This window comes from Furipterus horrens, unplaced genomic scaffold, assembly GCF_987537825.1.
Source record: "Furipterus horrens unplaced genomic scaffold, mFurHor1.1.pri manual_scaffold_17, whole genome shotgun sequence".
Lineage (NCBI taxonomy): Eukaryota > Metazoa > Chordata > Mammalia > Chiroptera > Furipteridae > Furipterus > Furipterus horrens.
The window spans coordinates 92,725,221-92,751,046 of record NW_028327187.1 but is presented as its reverse complement, the minus strand read 5'-3'; the positions used below and the strand labels follow the sequence as shown (position 1 = coordinate 92,751,046).

General features: G+C 39.0%; 1 protein-coding gene across 1 annotated transcript in view; it reads left to right on the top strand.

Moving 5' to 3' along the window:
- The window catches only part of TSPAN7 (tetraspanin 7), a 38,510-nt gene extending 16,186 nt beyond the window's left edge, over positions 1 to 22,324 (top strand). The window contains exons 7-9 of the mRNA XM_090264113.1: positions 12,988 to 13,071; positions 21,034 to 21,109; positions 21,373 to 22,324. Coding sequence (XP_090120239.1) covers positions 12,988 to 13,071; positions 21,034 to 21,102 — 153 coding nt within the window. The 3' untranslated portion in view covers positions 21,103 to 21,109; positions 21,373 to 22,324. The remainder of the gene's footprint in view (positions 1 to 12,987; positions 13,072 to 21,033; positions 21,110 to 21,372) is intronic.
- The last annotated feature ends 3,502 nt before the right edge of the window (positions 22,325 to 25,826 follow it).

Below are 25,826 nucleotides of genomic sequence, written 5' to 3'. Positions count from 1 at the left end.
TTTTTTTCACGTCCATTTGCTTGGAACACTTTTTTGTATCCCTTTACTTTCAGTCTTCGTAAATCTTTTGTGTTGAGGTGTGTTTCTTGTAGGCAGAAAATATATGGGTCCTGTTTTCGTGTCCATTCGGTTACCCTATGTCTTTTAATTGGAACATTTAATTCATTTACATTTAAGGTTATTATTGACATGTATTTATTCATTTCCCTTTGTACCTGTGTTTCTCTCCTCTTTTTGTCTTTTTTTTCTTAAAACATTTCCTTTAGCATCTCTTGCCATGCTGGTTTGGTGGAGATGTATTCTTTTAGTCTTCCTTTGTCTGTGAAACTCCTTATTTCACCTTCCTTTTTGAATGAGAGCCTTGCTGGGTAGATTATTCTTGATTGTAGGCCTTTGTTTTTCATTGCTTGAAATATTTTTGACCATTCCCTTCTGGCTTGTAGTGTTTCTGTTGAGAAATCGGTTGATAGCCTTATCGGAGCTCCCTTGTATGTTATTTGCTGTTTTTCTCTTGCTGCTTTTAGGATTCTCTCTTTGTCTTGGAATGTTGCCATTTCAATGATGATGTGCCTTGGAGTGGGTTTGTGGGGGTTCCTCTTCATTGGAACTCTCTGTGCTTCCTGAACTTGCATAACTTTTTCTCTCATTGGGTTGGGAAAATTTTCTGTCATTGTTTCTCCTATCAGCTTTTCTATTCCTTGTTCTTCTTCTTCTCCCTCTTTAATTCTGATGAGTCAGATGTTGTTCTTCCTCATGCTATCGTGTAATTCCCTTACATCTTCTTCATACTTTTTCAATCTTTTTTCTTTTTGTTTTATTGTCTGGGAATTTTTTTCTACATTGTTTTCTAACTCAGTGAGCTGATCCTCTGCTTCGATTAGCCTGCTTTTTATTTATTCTATTGTGTTTTTCAGTTCAGAGATTGTATTCTTCATTTCTTTCTACTCCTTATTGATAGTTTCTATGTCCTTTTTTATGCTGGTGTAGTTCTCTGCAAGTTCCCTGTAATTTTCTTGGAGCTGTTGGTAACTTCCTTGGAGGTTGTCATAGTTGTTTTTGAGGTTGTCGAGTATATTGAGCTTCTTCACCATCATTGTTTTGAATTCCATGTCTGACTTCTGGGCTATGTCTCTTCCATCTACCTCTCTTTCTCGGGATTCCTCTTTTCTTTTCATTGAGAGGTTGTGTCTGCATCTTACCATGTTGGATTTTTCTTGTTTGTTTTTGTTTTTTGGATTTGTCTGCTTTGACTTCCTACCTTTGTGGTATGAGATTCTTTATAGGAGATCTGGGGGTTTCAGTGATGCAGTCTCTTTGATCTCCTGAGCCTGATGTTCTTGGGGTATCCTTTATGTCATTTATTTATTCTGTCTGGTTATATTTCAGATGATCTTTGGTGGGATCTTCCCTCTGGCTAGTTGATTGAGAGTCACTCAGTCCACTTTGTCTTGAGTTCCTTTGTGGAGATGCTGTTAAAAACATAAACACACAGCCCAGGCAGGAAACCTACACCCTCAAAAATATCCCCCACCCTCTATCCCGCTATCATCAGCAGATGAGCCAGTATTAATATAAATGTAGAGAGGTTAGGGCTTTTATACTATAGGAAGAATAGATAAGAGTTATTTTTAAAGAGGAATAATATGATTTTTTGAGAGAGTGGATGATAGATTAGTAATAGTAGCAAGTAGTGTCGAGACTATGCAAGACTTTAGGTAATGTTTACATTGTATGTTAATAATAATAAAAGAAAAAGAGGGAAGAATGCAGAATATAGTTAGAAAGTGGAATTGTATAGTATTAGATTTATATAGTAGTTATATTCTATTTATTTAGTGTGAAAGGGAGGCTAAACAAAACAGAGAAACAAATAAACAAAAATTTAAGAGGAAGGATGAGAAGGAGAGATGATATGAAACAAATTAAAGAGATAGTTTAAAATTTTTTTTAAATAAAAGTAAAACTTAAAATTAAAATAAAAAAATAGGAAATTTAAAAAATAAAAATAAAATACAAATAAAAAAACCAAAATTATCAATAAAAATTTAAAAATATATACATACAAAAGAAAAGTTTTTACTCAGTTCAGCCTTTGTGTGTCATCTTCTTTTTCTGGTTCCCCAGCTCGTCTAATGAGGCAGGCCAGAGGTTCCTGATCTTTGCAGGTTTGGCGCCTGTTTGGAGCCAGCCAGGGAGCTTGTCTGCCTAGTAGCCTCAGGCCTGCTGTGCCGCACCCGGGGAGTTGGTCTCTCGCCCCTTGGGGTGGTGCCCTGGACATTTGTGCACAGTGGAAGTGAGCTTCTGTGAGTCGCCACCGCCCGCTGTTCCTGTGCCGCAGCTGCCCACCGTTCCTGCACCCACCTGGGCGGGCACGAGCAGAGCCCGCGCAAGTGGTCTGTGCTCTGGCCTGGCGCCCACTGGGGCTGGCCAGGGGTGTGTGCGCACGGTCTTCTGCGTGTCCAGTGGGCCCTCCCTGTGCCCACTGGGGCCCTGATCTTATGTCTGTTGGGGCGTGTCCGAGGGGCACCTGGACGCGCGGCCCCGCGCACCTGTGACAGTGAATGAGGGCACTTCCCTGTGCACGCCCACACAACCCAAGGGGAGGGTTGGGGAGTGGGCGAGCACACTTCTGCCTAAATTTTTATAGTAAGATAAAATTCTATTCTTCAAAATGTTATGTGATCTGGGCCAACTATTGAATAATTCCTAGAAGATAGACATTCTCTCAAGATTTGAACATTAAGAGATTGGTTTCTGTGTTTCACTCATTTAATGTTGGTATTGATAGCATAAACACTGCAACACATTGTTGTCATTCTAGAAGCTCATTTTGTCATGCTTGGCTTATGACTTTACTATTGGAGTAAGGAAGTAAGATGTTCGGTACTGATAGCTTCTTGTCTTGGATAGAAGGACATCTATTCCTACTGTAATTTTCTTATGAACCCGAAGTTTAAGGCCCATTTGCCTCTCATTAGTAAGGTAACTTCTGCTTTCTCCATGGACATCCCCACTTAGCATTCATACATGTCAGTATGCTGCCAGTTTATGAAGTGCCAACTTTACTTAGCACATGGTGGGTACTTTGATTTTATAAAAGGACTTTATGACAGGGAGATATGGCATGCCAGAGCCTCACAAGGTCTTTTATAGAAGTAGCAACCCTCAACCTTTGGTGAAAGTCTCTTTTTATACCCAAACTTCCTCTTCTTTTGTGAAAGTTGAAGGTCTAGAAGTCCATAAAATGGGGTCTAGAGTCAGACTCCAGTTTAAATTTGGCTCAGCCACTTGCTGGTCATGCAATATGGGTCAAATTATTTAATCTTTTTCATTCTTGTTTTTTTTCTCATCTGTAAAATGGTGATAATACTTCCTGTCCTTAGGACTGATATGAGGATTGAATGACATAAAGTATCTAAAGTATAGTGCCTGGCACAGAGTAAGGACACAATAAATGTTACCTGTAATGTAAATGTCATGACAATGATTGTGAAATTTGCATCCATTCTACTACTCCATGGCTTCTATTAGGAATGATGCAGCCAGTCCTCATGGGGAGGATCTTTTGTTAGTAGTATTCAAAAGCAAGTTTAGAGGCATATCCTGTAGTATATCTTTATAGTCTTTACATTTACTTCCAGAAAGAATGCTAAGATAGCATTTTTTCTTTTCATTGATAAATTACAAATTGACCTCACTCTCTCCCACCTCCCCCCATAATCCTACTTTACATTTTTCTGAGAACCTTAACTTCTCTCTCACTTTCCTCATACTCTTAAACCTGGCTCCCAGAGAGGAGAAAAAGTAAGTGAAAACTGAAATTTGTCTACTGAGTTTCATTAGATATTCTCATTTAATGCCCACACAAACCTCTAAGACAAATTACTTCTTAGGTCAGAGTCTCAGAGGCCTCATCTATAAAAAGTGGGAGAGGGGGATGGGATTGAGATAGTAATAGTAGATGCTCACAAGGTTAGCTCCCCTCCCCTCTCCTGACTCTCTTCCCCAGGAGGCTTAATTACTGCCACAATCTAGTAATATGGAACCCTGTTATATAGAATAAATGCATTATAAATCCCTGTAGATCTTTTGCTATCTTGAGCCCTCTGCTTTGACAGCACAGAAAGATGACTCAGGGCTTTTATCCAGCAGCCTGTGAAACCTGCCTTGTACAACTGGGAGAGAGCAGGAAGGAAGTGAGAACAGTTAATCAGGGTATTTATTGTTTTGTTTGGGGAACAGATTTTATTTTGGTTCTGTTAGCAGGATGATGAAATGTCTGCAGGTTCAGTTAGCCAATAGCAATGATTGAATTCCTCCTCCATAGGAATTCCTTGGAACTTTTTAAAAGCAAGGGCAAGAGGAAGAGACAGTAATTCTTTTTTTTTTTTTTAAATATGCTTTATTGATTATGCTGTTACAGTTGTCCCAATTTCTTTTCCCCTGGTTCCTCTCCACCCAGTGACCCCCCTCCTTCCAGTTGTCCACTCCCTTAGTCCATGTCCATTGGCTGTGCATATAGTTCTTCTCAACCTCTTCCTGTCTACTCCATTCCCTCCTGCTATGCTTCTTAATTCCTGTACCATCTCCCTCCCTTTCCCCGCTTCCCCCTTCCTGCTGACCTCCCCCCCTATATGTTCCCCATACCTATAATTCTTTTCCCACTCTTGTTGCCTACGTAGTTTGCCTTTGTTTTGATTCCCTAGCTTCTGTTGTTGGTTGTTGTGATGCAGTTTTCATTTTATTTTATTTTGTTTTTTTTTACTGTAGTCTTTTTTTTTTCAGATTTAATGTGTTTTATTGATTAAAATATTACATTTGTGCCAATTTCCCTTCCCTCTGCTCCCCTCCACCCGGTGACCCCCCTCCCTCCAGTTGTCCCCCCCTTTTAGATTATGTCCATTAGTTGTGCATACAGTTCCTCCCAACCTCTCTCCGTCTATTCCATTCCCTCCTACCCTGATCCCCAATTCCTATATCATCTCCCTCCCTCTCCCCACTCCCCCTCCCTGTTGACCTCCGCCCAATATGCTTCCCGTACCCACAGTTCCTTTTCCACTCTCGTTGCCTGTTTAGTTTGCCTTTGTTTCATCTCCCTAGCTTCTGTTTTTTAAACCAGTCCCTTTAACATCTCATATAACAGTGGTTTGGATCTAATGAACTCTTTCAGTTTTATTTTGTCCTGGAAACACTTTCTCTGTCCTTCTATTCTGAATGACAATTTCGCTGGATAGAGTATTCGTGGTTGTAGGTTTTGGATTTTCATTACTTTGAATATTTCTTGCCAGTCCCTTCTTGCCTGTAGGGTCTATCTTGAGAAGTCAGCTGATAGTCTAATTGGGACCCCTTTGTACATAATTCTTTTCTTCTCTCTTGCTGCTTTTAAGATTCTCTCTTTATCTTTAATTTTTGACATTTTGATTATAATGTGTCTTGGAGTGGTTCTTCCTGGGTCCAGTCTCTTGGGAACTCTCCTTGCTTCCTGGACCTGCAAGTCTATTCCCTTCCCCAAGTCTGGGAAGTTCTCCTTTATTATATTTTCACTCAATTTTTCAAGTTCTAGTTCATCTTCCTCGCTCTCTGGCAAACCAATGATTCTTATGTTGGGCCTTTTATAGCTGTCCCAGAGGTTTCTGATCCTCTCATTGTTGCTTCCCATTTCCTCTCTCTGCATTGGTTGACTGCTTGTTCCTTCTCCATATTCCAGTTTGTTGAAATGAACTCTGGATTTTTTTTCCTCACCATCTGTCTCGTATGTGGTATGTGGTTTTGTTCCTTTCGTTATGAATGTTTTTCGCTTCTTTCTTATCTTTTTCCCGCTCTTTTGTGAATTCTGTAAGCCACCTGATAACAATGGCCCAGAACTGAGCCTCTGACAGGTTTCTTATCTGTTCATCTGTCAGGTTCTCTATCTGTTGCCTGGTGAGTTGTGCTACCGGGATTTCTATAGTTGTCTGCCTCATTTTGACAGATGCGTTTTGTTTTCTTGGGCCGGCTGTAAGGGGCAGTGCCTGTGTACGCGTCACAATTCAGCGACTGGCGCCTGTCTGAGAGCTATTTCGCAGCCCTGTGGTGCTTTCTTTGGGGGCGGGAGTCCAAGATGGATTCACACAGTTATTCAGCTAGGAGACCGGGATCCGTCCTCCCGTTCCCCTGGGCCTCACTGTTCAAGGCGATGTGGCGGCCGCTCTCCCCAGCGCCGGAGTCGGGCACCGCCAGGGGCTTGACCGCAGCTGGGATTCCTCACCGCCCCGCCGCTCCAGGTGCGACCGCAAACAGCACTGCCCTCTTTAACTCTTACCTGCCCAAATGGCACCGCTGGTTTCTAACTTCATATGTTGGGCTTCCGTGTAGTTTTATTTTCTGGAATTTCTAGTTATCCTTTGTTTTGAAGTAGTTGTATTCCTCTCTAGTTGTAGAGGGAGACCTAGCGTGTCCGTCTAAGCCTCCATCTTGGCCGGAAGTCCCCTGCAGTTTTCATTTTAATGTTCGTAGTTTTGATCCTCTTTCTCCTGAACAAGTCCCTTTAACATTTCATATAACAGTGGTTGGATCTGATGAACTCCTTCAGTTTTACTTTGTCCTGGAAGCACTTTCTCTGCCCTTCTATTCTGAATGACAGCTTCACTGGATAGAGTAATCACGGTTGTAGGTTTTTGCTTATCATTACTTTGAATATTTCTTGCCAGTCCCTTCTTGCCTGCAGAGTCTCCTTTGAGAAATCAGCTGATAGTCTAATTGGGACCCCTTTGTACATAATTCTTTTCTTCTGTCTTGCTGCTTTTAAGATTCTCTCTTTATCCTTAATTATTGACATTTTGATTATAATGTGTCTTGCTGTGGTTCTCCCTGCGTCCCATTTATTTGGAACCCTCTGTGCTTCCTGGACCTGTAAGTCTATTTCCTTCCCCAAGTTAGGTAAGTTCTGCTTCATTATTTTTTCACATAATTTTTCACTTTCTAGTTCTTCTTCACCTTCTGGCAATCCTACAATTCAGATGTTGACTTGCTTATAGCTGTCCCAGAGGTTTCTGAGCCTCTCCCCCTTTTCCTTTTTGTTTCCTCTTTCTGCACTGGTTGACTGTTTGTTCCCTCCCTATGTTCTGATGTGTTGATTTGATCCCTGGTTTCCTTTTCCTCACCACTAGTTTCATATGTGTTTTTGATCATTTCATCAGGACTAGCCTTCATTCCTTCCCTGTCTTGTTTAAGCATTCTTATAACCAAAGCTCTAAACTGTGCCTCAGAAAGATGTCCTATCTGCTTATCTGTTAGATCAGATATTTGCTGTCTGGTCAGCTGTATCACTGGGATCTCTATCATGATCTGTGCCATCCTGGCAGTTTTGTGTTTGCCTTTGGTTCCTGGGCAGGGCTGTCACACCTCCTACGCTATAGGGTGCCGAGACCCGTGCACTCGTCACAACCGGGCGACGCTTCTCACCACGCTGTGGCGTTTTGTGTGGGGGCGGCGGTCCAAGATGGATTCTTGCCGTTTACTCTCCACTGAGAGACTGGGAGCTTCTTCCTCTGTCCCCATCCCCTCCAGCCTTCACAGTCTGCTGTGGGGGTCTGCCTTCCCCGGTATTGGAATCATGAGCTCATGGGTCTGGTTTGCAGCCACGGATGCTCCCCAGGTGTTTCTCGCCTCTTTTTAAATAACGAGTGTCTATGCTTACCACCATCCCACTGCCATTGCTGCAGCAGCTGCCACCAGCACAGCTTGACCTCTCTGCCCTGGCTTCACCACTCCTACCCATCCAGACGAGCCTCACTTCTCTATAACTTCATATGTTGAACTTCCATGTAGTTTTATTTTCTGGAACTTCTGGTTATTTCTGGTTTTGCAGGAGATGTATTCCTTCTTAGTTGTGGTGGGAGAAAGAGCATGTCAGTCTAGGCCTCCATCTTGGCCAGAAGTCTCGAGACAGTTATTCTTTTTTTTTTTTTGCCTTCATTTTATTTATTTTTTATTGTTTATTGTTTTCTATTACAGTTGTCTCATTTTTCCCCTATTTCTCCCCCCCAACCAACCTACCCCTTCTCCCACAGTCATTCCCCACCCCGTTGTCCATGTCCATGGCTTATTTGTACTAGTTCCTTTACTAGACCCTTCCCCTATTTATCCTTCTCTTCCCCCTACCCAATAACTGTTTTTCTGTTCCTTGTTCAGTTTTGTTCATTTGTTTGTGTTGTTCATTAGTCTCTTGTATTAGGTGATATCATATGGTATTTTTCTTTCGTTTCCTGGCTTATTTCGCTAAGCATATTTCTTTCTAGTTTCATCCATGTTGTCACAAATGGCAGGATTTCCTTCTTTCTTTCTGCTACATAGTACTCCATTGTGTAAATGTACCACAGTTTTTTAGTCCACTCATATACAGATGGGCACTTAGGCTGTTTCCAGCACTTGGCTATTATAAATAGTGCTGCTATGAACATAGGGGTGCATAAATTCTTTTGAATTGGTGTTTCAGGATTCTTTGGGTATAATCCTAGCAGTGGAATCGCTGGTTCAAAAGGCAGTTCCATTTTTAGCTTTTTGAGGTAATTTCATACTGTTTTCCATAGTGGCTGCACCAGTCTTCATTCTCACCAACAGTGCACTGGGGTTCCCATTTCTCCAGATCCTTGCAAGCACTTGTTGTTTGTTGATTTGTTGATGATGGCCATTCTGACTGGTGTGAGGTGGTATCTCATTGTGGTTTTTATTTGCATCTCTCTGATGGCTAGTGATGTTGAGCATTCTTTCATATGCTTATGGACCCTCTGTGCATCCTCCTTGGAGAAGTGTTTATTCAGGTCCTTTCCCCATTTTTTAATTGGGCTGTCTATCTTCTTGGTGTTGAGATGTGTAAGTTCTTCATATATTTTAGATATCAATCCCTTATTTGAGGTATCATTGGCAAGTATGTTTTCCCATATGGTTGGTTTCTTTTTCATCTTGCAGATGTTTTCTTTTTCTGAGCAGGAACTTTTTAGTTTGATATAGTCCTATTTCTTTATTCTTTCCTTTATTTCCCTTGCCTTAGGAGATATATCAGCAAAATATTGCTACATGGGATATCTGAAATGTTACTGCCTATATTTCCCTCTGTGACCTTTATGGTGTCACAGCTTACATTTAAGTCTTTGATCCATCTTGAGTGTATTCTGGTGTGTGTTGTAAGTTGGTGGTCTAGTTTCTTTTTTGTGCGTGTTCCTGTCCAGTTCTCCCAGAACCATTTGTTGAAGAGGCTTTCTCATTCCATTTTATGCTCCTTCCCCCTTTTTCAAATATTAATTGACCATATAGACCGGGGTTTATTTCTGAGATCTCTGTTCTTTTCCATTGATCTATATGTCTGTTCTTATGCCAGTACCAAACTGTCTTAATCACAGTGGCTTTGTAGTATATTTTGATGTCAGATATTGTGATTCCTCCTATTGTGTTATTTGAGACAGTTATTCTTGATGGAAGCTACTGAGATACTGCTTCCTAGAACCTGTCTGGGACTAATAGTCTACTCCTGATATTGAAAATCTCCCACTTACAGATGTTTTCCATTGATGACTATGTTAATTTAGACATGCTGGGAGGGTGAACAAATTACCTGTTCTGTTTTTGGGTATTTCTAGGACACTTAGCATGCCACTATATGTTTATCTCACAGCTGACAACCAGGCTTTCATTTTAGGAAATTAAAAGGGATTGTTGTGGATGATAAGATCATGGTTTAGTGGAGAATTTTAGGTGGAATGCAAACATGGCCTGTGGATGCATATCAAAGCAGTTCTTCTAATCTGAATATCTGTGCTAAGACCTGGAAAATGGACTTGTAGGCCCCCATGGTAAACAATAAAGCTAAATCCAGAGATGGAAAGCATTTATTTCAACCTTGGTCTTGTATTGTTTAAACAACAAGGAAGCTAAATTAACTTTCATCTTCTCATTTTAAGTAGCCTTCTTCCTGATTTAATTCATTAATTTACTTTCTTATTTGGAATTTTAAAAAATAGTGGGGGAGCTTTTCTTAGAGAACAGTACTTCTCAAACTTTAAGAGGCATATGAAACATATGGAGATATTAACTAACATTCATTAAAATTTATTCAAAAACCAACAGCCTAGGGATTTTGCAGATTCTAATTCAGTAGGTCTGAAGTGGAGCCTAGAATCTGCATTTCTAACAAATTCACAGGTGCTACTGCTCATGGAAGAACCCTACTTTGAGGAGCAATGTTTAGAGAGAATAATTTCACCAGAATTGTACTAATGCCACTCACCTACTTCATTGTTCTGGTTTCTCTTACTGGTTTGAGTGGGTTTATCAAAAATAATGTGACTGACTGAAATCTCCTAAAATGTGGTAGTTCACAGGAAAGAAAAGTCTATGCCAAATTATTTTGCAGTGTAAGATAATAATGCAGCCCACTTCTCTCTAGTTTTTATTATTGAGTTCGTGTTTTCATATTTCGAGCCAGACTAATACCAGTGCTGGTTTCAATTTCATTCCTTTGCCTGACCATTGACCACTGCTATGGCAAAAAATATAGTAATGATGGCCAGCATAACAAAACACTATCTTGGCTACTACCATTTGGGAAAAAGAATAGTCACCTCCCTTCTCACTTTGAATTTTTCCTAAACAAAACTGCTCTCCCTTTCACTATCTTTTGAAAAATAGCATGATATATAGTTTCACTAGTAAAAATGAAATCAGCAAGCAAGCTTCTACTATAAAGAGATAATCCAATTTCAAAACTCCCCATGGTAATAATGTATTTCTTTTCCCACCCCTTCCCTGGCCTTCAAATTTATGTCAGGTAACTAAGGAATATAGTTTGTCCACTGCATTGAAAACACGTGTCAAAGCACTGTTGCTAAGTTAATGCATCTTTTTCTTTGCAACCAGACTGTGAATGCATAAAATATCACTTATTGGAAGATATAGCATTGGCAGGATTTTTACATGGTATGAGAAATGTTAAATTGCTGAGTTTTGAATTTAAAAAGGTGAGACATGTTTCTTTTGGTTCTTTAGATGTCATGACATCTTGTTCATGCCTTTCGTGATGAACAAGAGTCCCTTTTACTCTATTATGAAATAATGTCTTGACTTCTCACAAACTTCATACATTCAAGTCAAAGGTTTTATTTTCAGAAAACTGGAAAACAACCACATCTTCCAAAAAGTTGAATATGTCAGAAGTCTAGGTTGTTATGGCCCAGTTACAAAATGAATATACATCTAAATTCATTCTCATTCTCATTCTCTCTCTCTCCTCCCCTTCCCCCTCTCCCTCCCTTTCCCTCTCTGTCCTTCTTTTGGTCCTGCTCTCCTACTTCCTCCTCCCTCTCCACTCTGCTGTTTGACATGTGGGCTTTTTAACAGGAAGAGTGAAGTTTTGACTTTGTATTATGCGTGATGTACAAAATTTGGTGTTTCCCACCTTTACAGTAGTCCCTCTCTACATCATGGTTCACTTATCGCTGGCTTCACTGTATCACGGGATTTTTAAAAATATTATATTTAATTATTTATCGCAGATATTTTGCTATATCGCAGGATTTTGCAGTACTGTATACGTATGTTGTTAAAGTTACGTAGGTTTAAGAGTGTAGAATATGTTTAAGAACATAAGTGCTATTTATAAAAGTGTGGAAAAGGTTAATAAGGGACTGGGAATGGTTTATAAGTGTGTGGGAAGGGTTTATAAAGCCTTAAAATATATATAAATACTAAAATAAATGTAAGGTTCCTACTTCGTGGATTTTCACCTATCGCGCAAGGTTCTAGAACATAATACCTGTAATAAGTGAGGGAATACTGTACTAGGTTGATAAAATGTAATCCAGAGTAACAGGTAAAAAACTTGTTTAGCAGAATTTTTGAACTTCAACCAGATCGTTCATTATAAAGAAAGGTGATTGAGTTTTAAACAAACATTGAAATTGGCAAAATTGGTGTTGGTTTTAATCATAACATGTAGAGATTTCATAGTACGTTAAAGGAAAATTCCCTTCATTTTGTGGATGAAGATGTTGACATCCAGACAGAAGTGACTTGTTCAATGTGGGAAAGACTCTAGAATATCGGGGTTTTTTCCTATTAAAAAAAATATATATATAATAGTCTCCTTTGGAAGAACCCTAAAATGCCATAAAGTTGGCAGGTATTCAAACACATCCCTCTGACCAGATGATTTCACTTTATCCAAGATTTTGATATTTGTTGTCAAAATGCTATTAACTATGATTATGATGCTGAGTCTTTCTCTTCATGGATGTGGAATACACTTTCATCTGTTCAAGACTACTTCTGTATCTCTATAGTGTTTGCTTCATAGATCTACTGATTTATCGCTAAATTTAATTCGACTACTGAAATATTTGTGGGTGAATATACAGTTAATCTTTGAACAAGAGAGGGCTAATTGTGCAGGTTCGCAGGTACATGGATTTTTTTCCAATAAGTACCTGGACTGTTTTCAACTATGAGAGTTCATAGATGCAGAGCGCTGACTGTGCATTGATCTACATGCCATTTTATATAGGGGACTTGAGCATCCTTGGATTTTGGTATCTGCAGGGGGTCCTAAAACCAATCCTCTGCGAATACTGAGTGACAACTTAAGTTTCAGGAGAGTCAAAAGTTATGCATTGACTTTTGACTATGCATGGGTTGGCGCCCCAGCCACTGTGTTGTTCAAGGGTCCACCGTATATATATATTGAATTTACTTTAAAATAAACCAGCCAGTGGATGAGAGTTGAGAAGATTTAAATGAGAAAAGATTAGCCATATGTTAATTGTGATATTAGAGGAAGGTTCACTTGGAGGCTCATTGTACTATTCTCTATACTTTTCTTATATGTTGGAAATTTTCATTATATTTTTAAGTAAAAAAAGAACACTGAAAAGTTCCGAGGGTGAGTTATAAAACTTAACAAAGTGCAGTCTGGCCTGGGTAAAACACATCTCTGAGACTGTCTCTGTCTGTATCCAGGGTTGTTATGATCTGGTGACCAGTTTCATGGAGACTAACATGGGAATCATCGCTGGAGTGGCTTTTGGAATCGCATTCTCCCAGGTAGCCTACATAATTGTGTGATCCAGTCAAACCTTTCTACTGTTCTTCTCTCCTTTCCCTCCCTGGTCTCCAGAGTCTCTCCCTGCCTCGCTGTGCCTTGGGAAAGGCTGATAGATGGGGTCAGAGCTCCTTGCTCATTAGTCCTCAGGTCATCTGTTTATTGATTTTCCTTTTTCAACTTAAATGAAGTTTTGCCATCAAGGGAATATCAGTTACAGTTCAGCTGATGACTAGCTCCAGAAAAACAACTTGCCTCTTCTGTAGGTCAAATGGAGGTTAACTGAACAAAATGCTGGCTTAATTGGAGCATAAACAATTCCAGACATCAAATGATGGATCTGGATTTGGGGAGAAGCTTTTTTCCTGGTTGATCTTTCCCTTTTCCGTTCATAATTCCTATAGATCATGCATGAGATCTATCCTTTTAAATAGACTAAATTTAGCCAACTTCATTTTGTGATCATTATTTTAATCTCTAGGTTTGACTGTTGTTTCTTAAGAGAAAACTGAATCTCTATATATTACATTTTATATTCCTTTATCTCTATCCAGCCTCTAAAAATGTGGGAAGAGTAATTATGCAAACTAAGTGAGCCACACATACTCAAGGATGGAACAAGATTAAGCTAAATCTAAAATTTTGCCCACCTCAACCAGGCAGTGTACTGTCTCACAGGCATTTGATCTCCTTGCTAAATGATATATTGTTGCTATAATATTGCTATGGGTGGAAGGATTGGCATGTATACTTAACCAAGTAATAAGCTTTATGTTTAACTTAGAATTTTTTCAGACCAACCGATAATCATTTTGCTTACAAAGCCTAATTAATGTTATCTCAGTAATATGTCCACAGCTCAAGTTTCACCTGTCTGAATTTTATATTGGCTCTCTCAGACTATATATAATTACTTTCCCCCTGCCCCTGTCTAGTCTATGGCTTTCTTTCCTGCTGAGCAATACAGATGCACTTTGATCTTATTCAAGTCTAAAACTTTTTATTAAAATATGGCATATGTAGCAGAGTACATAACTTATAACTATGCAGTTTAATAAATTATCAGAAAATGAACATACTCATGTAACTGCCACTTAGGTCAAGGAATTGAACATCAGCCTGGTAGTTTTTGCAAACAGAGGACTTTACCTTAGATAAGTCAAAAACTTTTCCTCCAAGCAGGTTCAAAAACCTGTAGATGTTTTGTTTCATAAGAGCATGTGGACTCAGCCAACAGGGGTGTGTATTTCTTGTGGCAGTTCCAAAATTCTTTGACCATACTTTGCTTTTTCCAGTTCATGAAGTGAGTTAAAGCTCAATACATACACAGACAAACTAGAGTGGTGTCAGAACCAGTGCCAATTAACTCAGTCTCCAGAGACATTTTAGAGGAAGTTGTTGCCCTGAACTTTCTTCTGGTTGTTATCATATTTCAGTAATAACATTTCAGTAATATATCTTGAATGGCCAGGGGACATTTTAGAGGATCCCAGACCTCATGTCTGATGCAGATGTGCAGGCTGCACTTGACAGCTTGCATGCACGGTTTACTTTACAAATACATGTGCAGCATCAGGTTCACACCCATTTACAGGACAGATTTATGCTGGGCATTTGAGAAGACCTGTCCTCCTGGAGGAAGGAATAGTGCCGAAGTCTCCCCTAATGGCTATCCTAAAACCATAAAGGGACATGATGCCAGTAGTCTGTGTTGAGAGAAAAGATCCTCAAAGAGCCTTGAATCCCATGGATGAAACATTTTATCATCCAAGAATATTTCCATGTGGCCATGAGGGGATGGGGTGACAATCCTACTTTAATTAGTGAGGTCACCCAAATAATAAAGAACCTGATTAATATCTCTCCCCCATTTCCTCCTCATACATCCCCATGAAGGGATTTGTGCTTAGGCAAGTGGTTACCTGGCCTGATAGAGTTAATCTCTCTGGGATTCCTTAAAGAAGTCCCTCATGTGGGAATTGCTGAATTTTCTCTGTGGCCCTCTGAGACAATGAGAGGGGGGGCTTTGGCTTCAAGCAACCACAAACAGAAACTCTCTGCAGAGAGTTTAGGTCTCATAAGGTATCACATAGTTGTTGGGATAAGAGAACAAAAACACAAAGCCCACTGGCATTGCACAGTCAGTACCATTCACTCGCATGACCAGACAGACACAGTGCGGAAGACACTTGAATCTTTTTATGCTCAGCTTGGAGCAGGGAGAGGAATAGCCATGGCTGTCTTTTATTAACCAGATGTGTTAGGAACCACAGCTTTAAAAAAAAATTATTTATTTATTTCTTTATTTATAGAGAGAGGGGAAGGGAGGAAGAAAGAGAGGGAGAGAAAACTCAATCTGCAAGGGAAACATCCACCCAGGGACCTGGCCCACAACCCAGGCATGTGTCCTGACTAGGAATTGAACTGGTGACCCTGTGGTTTGCAAGCTGGTGCTCAATCCACTGAGCCACACCAGCCAGGGCAGGAATTGCAGCTTTTAATGGTTCCATTAGCCTCAGGGTTCTTGTAAGCTGAAGTTGAATTCCAGAGTCCAGTAGATTCAGGGCCTCTCTGGGACAATGGTGGCCACTTACCAGATGTCTATTCAGAAAGAACCAGTAGTACTGATCCTGGTCAGTGGCCTAGAACCAAAGCGTTATAGCCACACATGTTCAAAAATTGTAGGACACATGTCACAGTAAAACTTAGCAAATATTGGCCAATGTCTTAGCCTTCCTACAATAAAGCAAGCTCTACTGAATAGAGGCCACAGAGATACCAAAATACATAGGAAAGAATAGAGCTCCTCTCTCTCTCTCTCTCTCTCTCTCTCTCTCTCTCTCTCTCTCTCTCTCTCTCTTCCTCTCCACTGCTCCTCACCTGCCCTGCACCTTCTCCTTGTCCATTTCCTCACCTGCTCTTGTGGCCTCCACACTATGATCTGTTGTAACAAACTGGCTTTGCACATCTGTTGTCTCAGAAATTAAAGGTGGTATAAAGTACAAAGAAAACTAAGCTGAGTTGAGCCTTTTCATAGACTCTGCAAGAACTTTGTCCCTGTTACTTAATTCAGCTAACTTAAAGCAGTTGAGTTTTGTCTTTGTACAGCAGGGTTCTGGCAGGCTTTCAATACTTCTCTCCACAAACTCCTACTGCCTTTGCCATCAAGGAAAACCCCATTTGTCTGGACTTGATGGGCAGGTCCTGCTGCCCTATAAATTTATAGCAGGAGGTTGAGTGTGTTTTGATAGGGTACCTCCTCCCTACTTTTAAGAGGGAGCTACTCTTTTACTCAATAAGGCTTGGGGAGACACACATTAGGGGGTTATTACCTCCCCTGACCCCAACATGGCCTAAAGCCAATAGTGAGGGTGTTCAAGTCTGGACACATGCATTGCTCCATTTTTGACAGTGCTTCCCACCTTGATTAGCCTTCTTGTGTGTGTGTGTGTGTGTGTGTGTGTGTGTGTGTGTGTGTGTGTGTATGTCCACATTAGTGGTAGGTGTCCTCTGAGACTCTGTTTAGCACTTCTGTGTCCAATGTAAATAAACATAGGGCTTCACTAAACTTTGAACCTGTTAGGCTAGACTAATCTCATATATCACCAAATATTATAGTCCTGAGTGGAGACCGTAGAGCTTTTTTCCAGAAGGGGAGGTTTGAATGACTTGCTTGAGGCTGGGAAGCTACTGTAGATCTGGGATCACAATTCTGACCTCCTCACCTGGTCTGCTGTATTAAATATTTAGGCCAAAGATCACCCTTTTTGCCTTGGGTAGCACCTAAAAGGAATTTATTCTTTGTGTTTATAATGAAAGGGTTTGAATTTGTGGAATTGGAGGGAAAAGTACTCATTGAAAAATACAGATCCTCCTCCTCCCCATCCATCCCATGACCTTCACCACCGCAAAGGCTCCCTCAGGGCCCACGGGCTTCTGGGATGATTCATTATTGGCCAGGAATTTTTTCTGGGACTTGTTTACCTTTGCTGTTTAGAGGGCAGGACAAAGCTGTTGATAGCTGAATAAGGCTAATGGGACTATCTACTCATTCCCTTAATATTTTCAGGACCTGAGATGGTCCCTGATAGCATTGATACAGTTTTATATCAGACTAGATTTCTTGATACTTCCCTAAAGTCATCGAAGTTTTATTTTGTTTCCCTTAAGTCATTATCATAAAATCTCCACAGGCATTATAAGGATCTAAATTTTTTTAATCTATTACTTGTCACTTTCTTACTAAGAAAGTTGCCTTTATAGCCTTGTTTGCTTTCCTCTCTCTGCCTCTCAGGGGTCAAGGATCAGGCGATGTTTGCCTCCCACGGTGATGGCAGAGGAAGACACCGATCCCCTGTTGCCTTTTACATCTCTTGTCTCTGCAGACATGAGCCCTACCTCTCTCTTAACCACTTTCTCCCATCTCTTTAAGTCCGCCCTGTTACTGGTAATTTGCAGAGCCCATTGATGCAATATATGCTACTAGAAATTTGTATTGCCCAGATATCTCAGCTCTCTATGTGGGAGGGGGGAATGCCTTGAGAAAGCCTTGAATAGGCTTCTTGTAAGCAGAGGGTCTTTCTTCTTTCTCTCCCCTCTCTGGCTTCTCAGTTCTTGAAGCAGCAAGACCTCCCAGAGGTTTCCATGACTCAAAAGAAAGTAGAATATGTATGGGCAAAACAGATAGTGGTAAAAAACAAAATGTTATTTCAGAAAATCAGGTGGACCCTAATTAGAGTCTTAGTCAATCAAAGATAAAGAATCTGGTCTAAAACTGCCTAGGCTGTATAGGATTAGGCATTTCACCAGTCTCTGGAAGGGTGCATGGTAGCTCCTAGGTCTCTTCCCTGAGGGGTTTTCAGCACAAGAGACAAGCTCTCCTTTTCCTGTCTCCATTCAGGGTTTAAAGCAGAAGTTTGTCCAAATGCCCACACACTGCAGCCTTAATACTTAACAGGATTGTGCTTCTGAAAGGCAGCCTGGAATCCCACAGAGCTTACCTCTGCTCTCTTTGAGGTGTTTTTTACATATATTTAACCTAAATGAAGTTTTCATTTTTATAAGGATAGATCTGTCTGTCTACATGTTACTTGGGTCTGGTGGCAAGCAAGCGTTTTGTACTGCCTCAGACTGAGGAAGAGGACATGGCTTTAGGCCAAACAGGCTTTTCATTATGTACCCTGAAATAATCTGGTAATAATTGGTATTAAGTATAAGGTATTCCTCCCGCCCCTCTATCCCTTAACTTGGTACTTACAGAAATGAGAAATCAAAGTTTTCTCTCAAACATGATGAAAAAAAATATAGCAGACTTGAAATCAGTGACCCTGTGAATAATTCAGAACACCTACATATTCCAAATCCTAGTTTTTCTTCCACTAGAAGTAACTAAAATGAAAGTCAATGTATGTAAAGTACAATGTATGTTGGTCCTGGAAATGGCAGTTCTAATGAGAAGCTAAAAGGTCCAAACTCCTTGAATTCATGGAGGGAATTTTAGTTTTCACATAGCTTGTATGTGTATGTGCCTCAGTTCAGGGCATTTTTTAGGAAAACTATTTTCATAGTAGATATTAAAAAATATCTTTTAAAAATTTACCTTCTTCCGTGGACAAGCAGTAGAAGTAATGCTCTTTCCCCCAAAATACAAAATATATTAAGTTTAAAAGCAAATAGCTTTTATTTTTACTTATATTTTTAAAAGTTGTTTCTATGAGAGAGTTATTATGTCTAGTGCTTAACAGTGATGGTGTTCCTGTTTGGGGGGGGGAAAAAGATGGAGGGACATAATGTATTTCAGAGATTATATATAAAGCAGAGATTTTAGATACAAGAAATATTTAAGCGTTCTAAAGAATTTTATGGCGGGGTGACTCATGAATTGCCATGGAGGCCAGGAGCATTGCAAACTGTGAAGTGGGATGGTGACTATTTTATGTTGCTTAAAACACACATGAGGTCAATAAAAAAAAATGAAAGTGGTAAGCTTTATAAAGAATAGAGAGTCTAGGAACTTTGAATCAAATAGAGTTGCCCATTGAAAATCCTTTTCCAGAAGTTTGCAATGTAAGGCAGAAAGGAACCCCTGGTGGTATGAGAGAGAGGAGTTATTTTGGAATGGAAAAGGGTCTAGGCCCAGGAGTGCGGGTGGGGAAAAGGGATATTCTTGGCCAGGGGAAGAGGGTGGAATCTTCAACTCTGTGTGGGTTACCTGTGTAGCGTGGGGGAGATCCTTTAACTTTCCCCCAAACCCATTTTCTTATCTGGAAAATTGTGATGGTAATATTGCACAGAGATGCAGTAAGGATTAAATAACTTGATATACCTAGATGTGCTATATATCTCTAATACTGATTTGTTGGCTGGGATCTGATTTTTGAGAGTATCAAGTGTGTTCTGGTATATGTTAGTCCTGGAAATGGCAGTTCTAATGAAAAGCTATAAGGTCCAAACTCCTTGAATTAATGAAGGGAATTTTAGGTTTTCATTTGGCACAATATTCTAGAGGTTACAGACATTTGGCTATTTGATGGTATGTGCATGATAATATGTATGTTGTGGCATAAAATGATGTTGGTAAGTCCAATAAGGTAGTGATTTTTCCTTACCTGATAGAGGGTGTAATTTGAGTATTTCGCAGCATAATTTTAATTTTAAGAAGAAAGGTAAGAATCGGGGATTTCAGCAATAAAGGTAGGCAGGTAAATTGGAGCATGCATGAGTGGATGCAGAGCCAGGAGAAGAGTTCAGGTGTTGCCCTGACCAAGAGTGGGACCCAGTTTAGCTGCAGGTGTTTCACTTGTAATATAAGGGTGACCAGATGGACTGAATGAGTGGTTCTCTTACCTGCAATGCTTGTTAAAACACCAGTTGGTTGGTCCTACCCACACAGAGTGCCTGATTCAGCACATCTGGAATGGGGCCTGAGAATTAGCATGTCTAATATGGTCCCAGGTGATGCTGATACTGCTGGTCTTTGGGCCAAACTTGGAGTCACACTGTTCCAGATTCTCTTTAAAGACCATTCCCAACTTTGATCTGATAAAACATGGCCAATTGCTTAAGGAGGGGGATTCCATTTGGCTAAGAGAAGCTGCAGCCTCCAGACTCAAGTGTACATTTGTGCTCCTATCCAAAATGTGCTGATCCCAAGAGTCAGGAAAGAGAATTTTGGCTTCCAGTAAGCCAAACAGATGTGTTTAAGGATATTTTGATAGTGTCACAACAGCTTTTATCAAATTCACCTATGCTATGGCTTAAGTCAAAGCACAAACACAGGTAGATGATTGAGGTCTTCTGAGGAGGTGGTAATATGCTCTTATTGGTTGTTCTGGGGCCCCTGAAAAACTAGGGAGTGAACCTTGGATGTAGATGCGCTCATTTAGGCATAAGATATCTATACGGTTGAGAGACAAAGAGAAATTAAAGCTGCCTTTTCCCCTTCACCCCCCCCAACCCTTGACATCTCACAAGCCATAACTTTATTACTTCTTTACTGGCAAACTCACCTGGTCAAAATTAGTATCTCACAGTCTTGAGGAAAGAATTATTATTGGTCAGCTGGGTATGGCTGGGGTATTATGCTATGTTGAGATATCTTCCAATGAATGTACTTATTTAGGCATTAAAAATATATCTCACTAATTCTGTGCTACTTCCATTACTCTCATAACATATGAACACATTTTAGTACTACTCATGTGTCAGAAGTTGTTTTTAAGTGGCCGGGGTGAGCTAGAACCTTATGGCCAGTTCGAGAACCTCCAGATGTCCTTTACTGACAGTTAGATTCCCTAAGTCTTAAATCCCACAACTGAAATCAGATTTGATCTTTTTCTCTAGTGTCCTTTCCCCATTCATGCACAAAAGGCTCCAGTTGTTAAAACTTATATTTGGGGGTTGTTCAAAGCGGGTGTAGTTCAGTGACTTGAGATTCCCATTGTAACTTTTCTTTCTGACAACAGCTTATTGGCATGCTGCTGGCCTGCTGTCTGTCCCGGTTCATCACGGCCAATCAGTATGAGATGGTGTAAGGAGAAGGTGAGTGGTGGTGGGGAGTGTTTAATTTTCAGTTTCTCCCTTTGGGGCACATACAACCATTCAAATGGCAAGGGTACTGCCCAGCCACTTTACCTGATCTTGGTGGCACTGGTCCATGTGCCAAAACCACATGTCTGTGGTGCTAGGGAGGAGATGTGATCATTGCTGTTCTGGAAAATGTATAAATGCTCTTTTCAGCTTGTTACCTTATTTTAAATCCTTATTAATGGTGAGTCACTCACATGTTTTAATCTCTCTCTTAGTCTTTCAAGAACGACGGAATAAGAAACCTGATTTAAAAAGGAACTGCAGCAATCCTTGAAAGACTTCCAAAGAATGTTAGAGCACAGTACTTATTATACCTGCCCTGCTCCCACTAACCCCCAACCCCATGTGAAACTGACACTCCCACACAGTCTCTACCCTGCCTTTCAGCCTAAATCATGTGTAGTGTTCCATTTGGTGAAGCCCTGTTGTGCCAGAGTATAGCCAGTTTCCCTGCATCTAGTCCAAGTGGACCCCACCAGGGGCTCCTCCATCTGTACTTGGTCCAACCGCAGCTCATTGTAGTTGACTGGTTATCAAACATCACTGGCCCCCTGGGCCCTGCATGTAGTTTAGGAGGCTCCTCCTGTTAACCCTTCATCATGATTGATAAATACCACACCTCTCAATGTAGATAAATAGCTATCTGTTATTTTGGCTTAATCTCCTTTGGTTTGGTTTTCCCTTTACTAAGGCTCTTTCCTACCTTCTCCAGTCTGCTTAGGACATGTAAAGAGATACATCAGTAATTGTTCACGAGGAGGAAAAAGCATGTGGTATGCATAAAGGACACTGTAGAGATTTAGGTGGCCTTCTTGCTCATTGTTAAATGCCTGGGTATGTATAGACAGTTTAGTGCACCTATGCTTCTCACTTGAAACCTGTATTACAAAGCTGTACTGTTGCTTCCCATGAAGGAAATGATATTACTTCTGTTTTTTCTCCAATTAATCGCTATTGTGTTATTTTACTTCTTTCTATATGTTTTTCTTTGCATTGACATTACAGACATTGAGGATGTCAACAAATCAAAAAAATGAGTGTGAAGGGGATAAAAATAACAGAATATTTTTAAAAGATCTAAAAAAAATGCCTCTAGCATGCCAACAAGAATGCATTGATATTGTGAACATTTGTGATACATGTATTAATAAATAGAGTCATTACAAATTGCTGTGTGGTGGTTTTGTTCTTTGGTTATTGCAGAAGTTTTAAACACATATTTCTACTCCATCTTGTCCCACAAAGGATTGGAGGTAGAACACCCTACACGCTGACACACCCTTCCATACATGCTCCCACCTGACTCCACCCCACCAAAATAGCATCAGCCAGCATAAAAGCTGAAGGGTTAGATTTTTCTTAATGGAAATCGCAGAAACTTACATCATTTATTATGAACAGGATATATGGTTGGCTGCAAAAATAGAACTTTCATTTTCAGGTTAGAGGCAGAAAAATTTCAGCAGAGTTTTAAAAATTCTGGATGTCTTTCTTGTTTTAGAAAAGGAAACGAGCATTTATTCCTTCTTTTATCATTTCTAATGAACATGTATTCTTTCTTCTCTGGATTGAATGTACTCAATCTGAGGAAGAGATGATATCACACAACACCATTTAGTGTTCCCAATACCCCGATTTGTACTAAAGTTTGAAATTTTTATACTTGATTGAAAGAGCATTTTAGCAATAGGTACAATATATATTATCTGTGATTTATTTTTTCTTCGTAATGAATCATCCTTTAAAGAAACTAGTAAAAACATATTCTGATCTGTTTGCCAAATAAGTGGATCTAAAAAGCTCCCTCTTCTCTGTAGAACAACCTGTAATTAGTATGGAGATTCTATTCTAATTATATACATTTATTAACCTTAACTTTGCATGGGGTAGACCCTAAAAGGCCTACAAAGGGCACTGTCCCACACCTCCAGATAGACCCTCTTCAAAAGATCAACAGTGAAATCTCAGTTCTCAAACTTAATTCATTCTGGAAAATTGTTAAAGACCAAATCTCCTTTGTCACCTGAGAGAAACATGACTGATCACACAGATATCAATCAGAATGAAAGGGTTGTCAGGTAGTGAATTGAGACCTGAAGTTTCGTTAGACAGCTGAGACATTTATTCTGTAAACAACTTGGTCAAGAACCGAATTGTTTAAGAACCAAGACGTTCAAGAACTGAGGTTTTACTGTATTTTCAGAGCATTTAAGAGGTCTCTTTTAAGGAAACGTATGTCGCTCACAACTTTTCAAAGTCTATTTTTCAATTTCTATTTTATTATATATTGAAGTGAGGCTTTTCTGTAAAATCCTAAATAGCCCCACCCATGGTTCACCCTTTTGCAAACTATGCATTATTTTACTAATTTATTCTTATTGTTTATACTGTTTTATTCATACTCTTTATACTATTTTATTTTTATTGTTTGCATATATTTAATTGTCAGTGTTAAAAGCCTCTGGACAAAACTTAAATTGAAAGATATTTGAGATTATAATCACAGACCAACCAAGAGATTGGTTTCTTGGGGTTTGGCCTGGCCATTGACATTTCTTTTTTAAGTTTCCCAATTTATTCTAATATGCAGGCAGTTTAAGGCACATCTGTACTAGAATCTTAGTCTAGCTTTTTGTTTTCACCTTATGCCTCACTTCTATCCAATTACCTTGAGATTACCAGGCTCTTCTTAATGCATGTTTGTTTCTACCCTATGCTTTTCCTCTCATTTTCCCTGTTTGGTATGTCTCTCCCATCTTCAAAGATCATTTCTTCTGTGATATTCTTCCCAATGGCTCCAGTCTTAACTGTTCTAGCAATTATTCTCCATGCCCCATATTTTAGATCTTTTATTTTCTAGAATATTATCCATTTCTTCTGTCAAATTTATAAAGTTGTTATAGTAATGTCTTGTTTCTGAAATTCTAATGGCATCTAAATTTGTTATAAATTAATAACTTTTTCTCAGTCAGTCTAGAAATGTGTCTATTTTGTATCTTTCAAAAAGACAGCATTCTTTGTTTGATCCTCTTATTAATTTTTTTTTTCTATTTTATAGTTTCTGCTCCTTTCTTTATTCTTCTTTCTTTGGGTTTCCTTGGATTTTTCTCTAACTTTTTGGGTTGCATTCTTAGCTCATTAGTATTTTTAGCTATCTTTTCTAGTATGTTCATGAAAGGCTGTAATTTTTTTAAGTGCTGCTTTTGCTGAATTTCAGTTTTGATTTATGATTTTTATTGTTTTTCAGTTCTAACATTTTGCAACACTCATTAGGATTTATGCATTGAATGATAAATTTGAAATTGTTTTTTAAAGTTTGCAATTGTATAGAATTTGAGGCTGTCTTTTTGTTTTGAAAAATTTGGTTTGTAAGAAAAATATTTATTTGCTGAGGCTTGCTTTGTACCCTAGTATGTGGACAGTGTTTGTTCTGTATGTGCTTAAAAAGTATGTATCTTCCTTAATTATAGGGTGTGGGGTTAGACTAAGCTTGCAAATATATCCAAATAGTAAATTTTGTGAATATTATTCAAATTGTCTGCTCTCATGAAATTTGTCTTCTTGACCTAGCAGTTTCTGAGAATGATGCATTAAAATCCTGCACTATGAATGTGAATTTTGTAAATTTTGTTTTATATATTTTAAGCTATACTTTTAGGAACATGCAAGGTCAATATTATTTTTCATTGGTAAATTATTTCTATTTATAATTATGGACTTACCCTCTTTATCACTAATATTTATTTCTTTTAAAGTTAATTTTCTCTGATATTACAGTTGTTATAAATACTTTGGATAAATACAGGGGTGGGAGAAAGTAGGTTTACAGTTGCGTGTACACAAAAACAGTTTGTTCTTGTATTATTGTTTACTAATTATTGTATTATTTATTTTTATTATTATTTACCTACTTTTGCCCACTCCTGTATTTGCCAGTGGTATTGTTCTATATCACTGTGTTTAAACTTTCTGTGTAATATTTTAGATGTATCTCTTAAGCAACATATAACTGCATTTTTTTCTTTTTCAGCTTACTCTGAGAAAGTCATAACTGAAAAATTCAATCCAGTTACACATTGATATTACTGATATATTTTATTTCTATCACATTATTTTTTTCTGTATACTATTAAATCCCTGCTTTTCTTCTACTTTGCCTTCTCTTGGAAGTTACACATTGTATGTTTATTCTTTTAGATGTTAACCTTAATTTCTTAACATGCATACTTGAAATGTAAAGTTAATCAGAATGTCCATCATTCCTCAAAAATAACAAAGACCTTGGAATGTTTTAATTCCAGTCATCTCTCACTTAACTTCCACGTTTTTGGCATTTATTTCTACAGGCTCCCCAAATGAATCATCACCGTTAGTGTTTTTAGAGTTTATATTAGACTTGCTTACGTGTGTACGTACCCATTCTTTGTTGTTGTTGTTTTGTTTTGACTTAAACATTGCAACTTGCATCTCAATCATTTTGGGTTCAAATTTGTTTTTATTGAAATACATGTTTTGTTTGTTTTCATTAAGTGGTCTATACATGGTAAATAATCTCAATCTTTGAAAATCCATGTCATCCTTTCTCTTGAATGATAGTTTAACTGAGCATAAAATTCTATTTTTGTAGTTGAGGGTATTTCTTTTACTATTATTAATAATAAGTCTAATT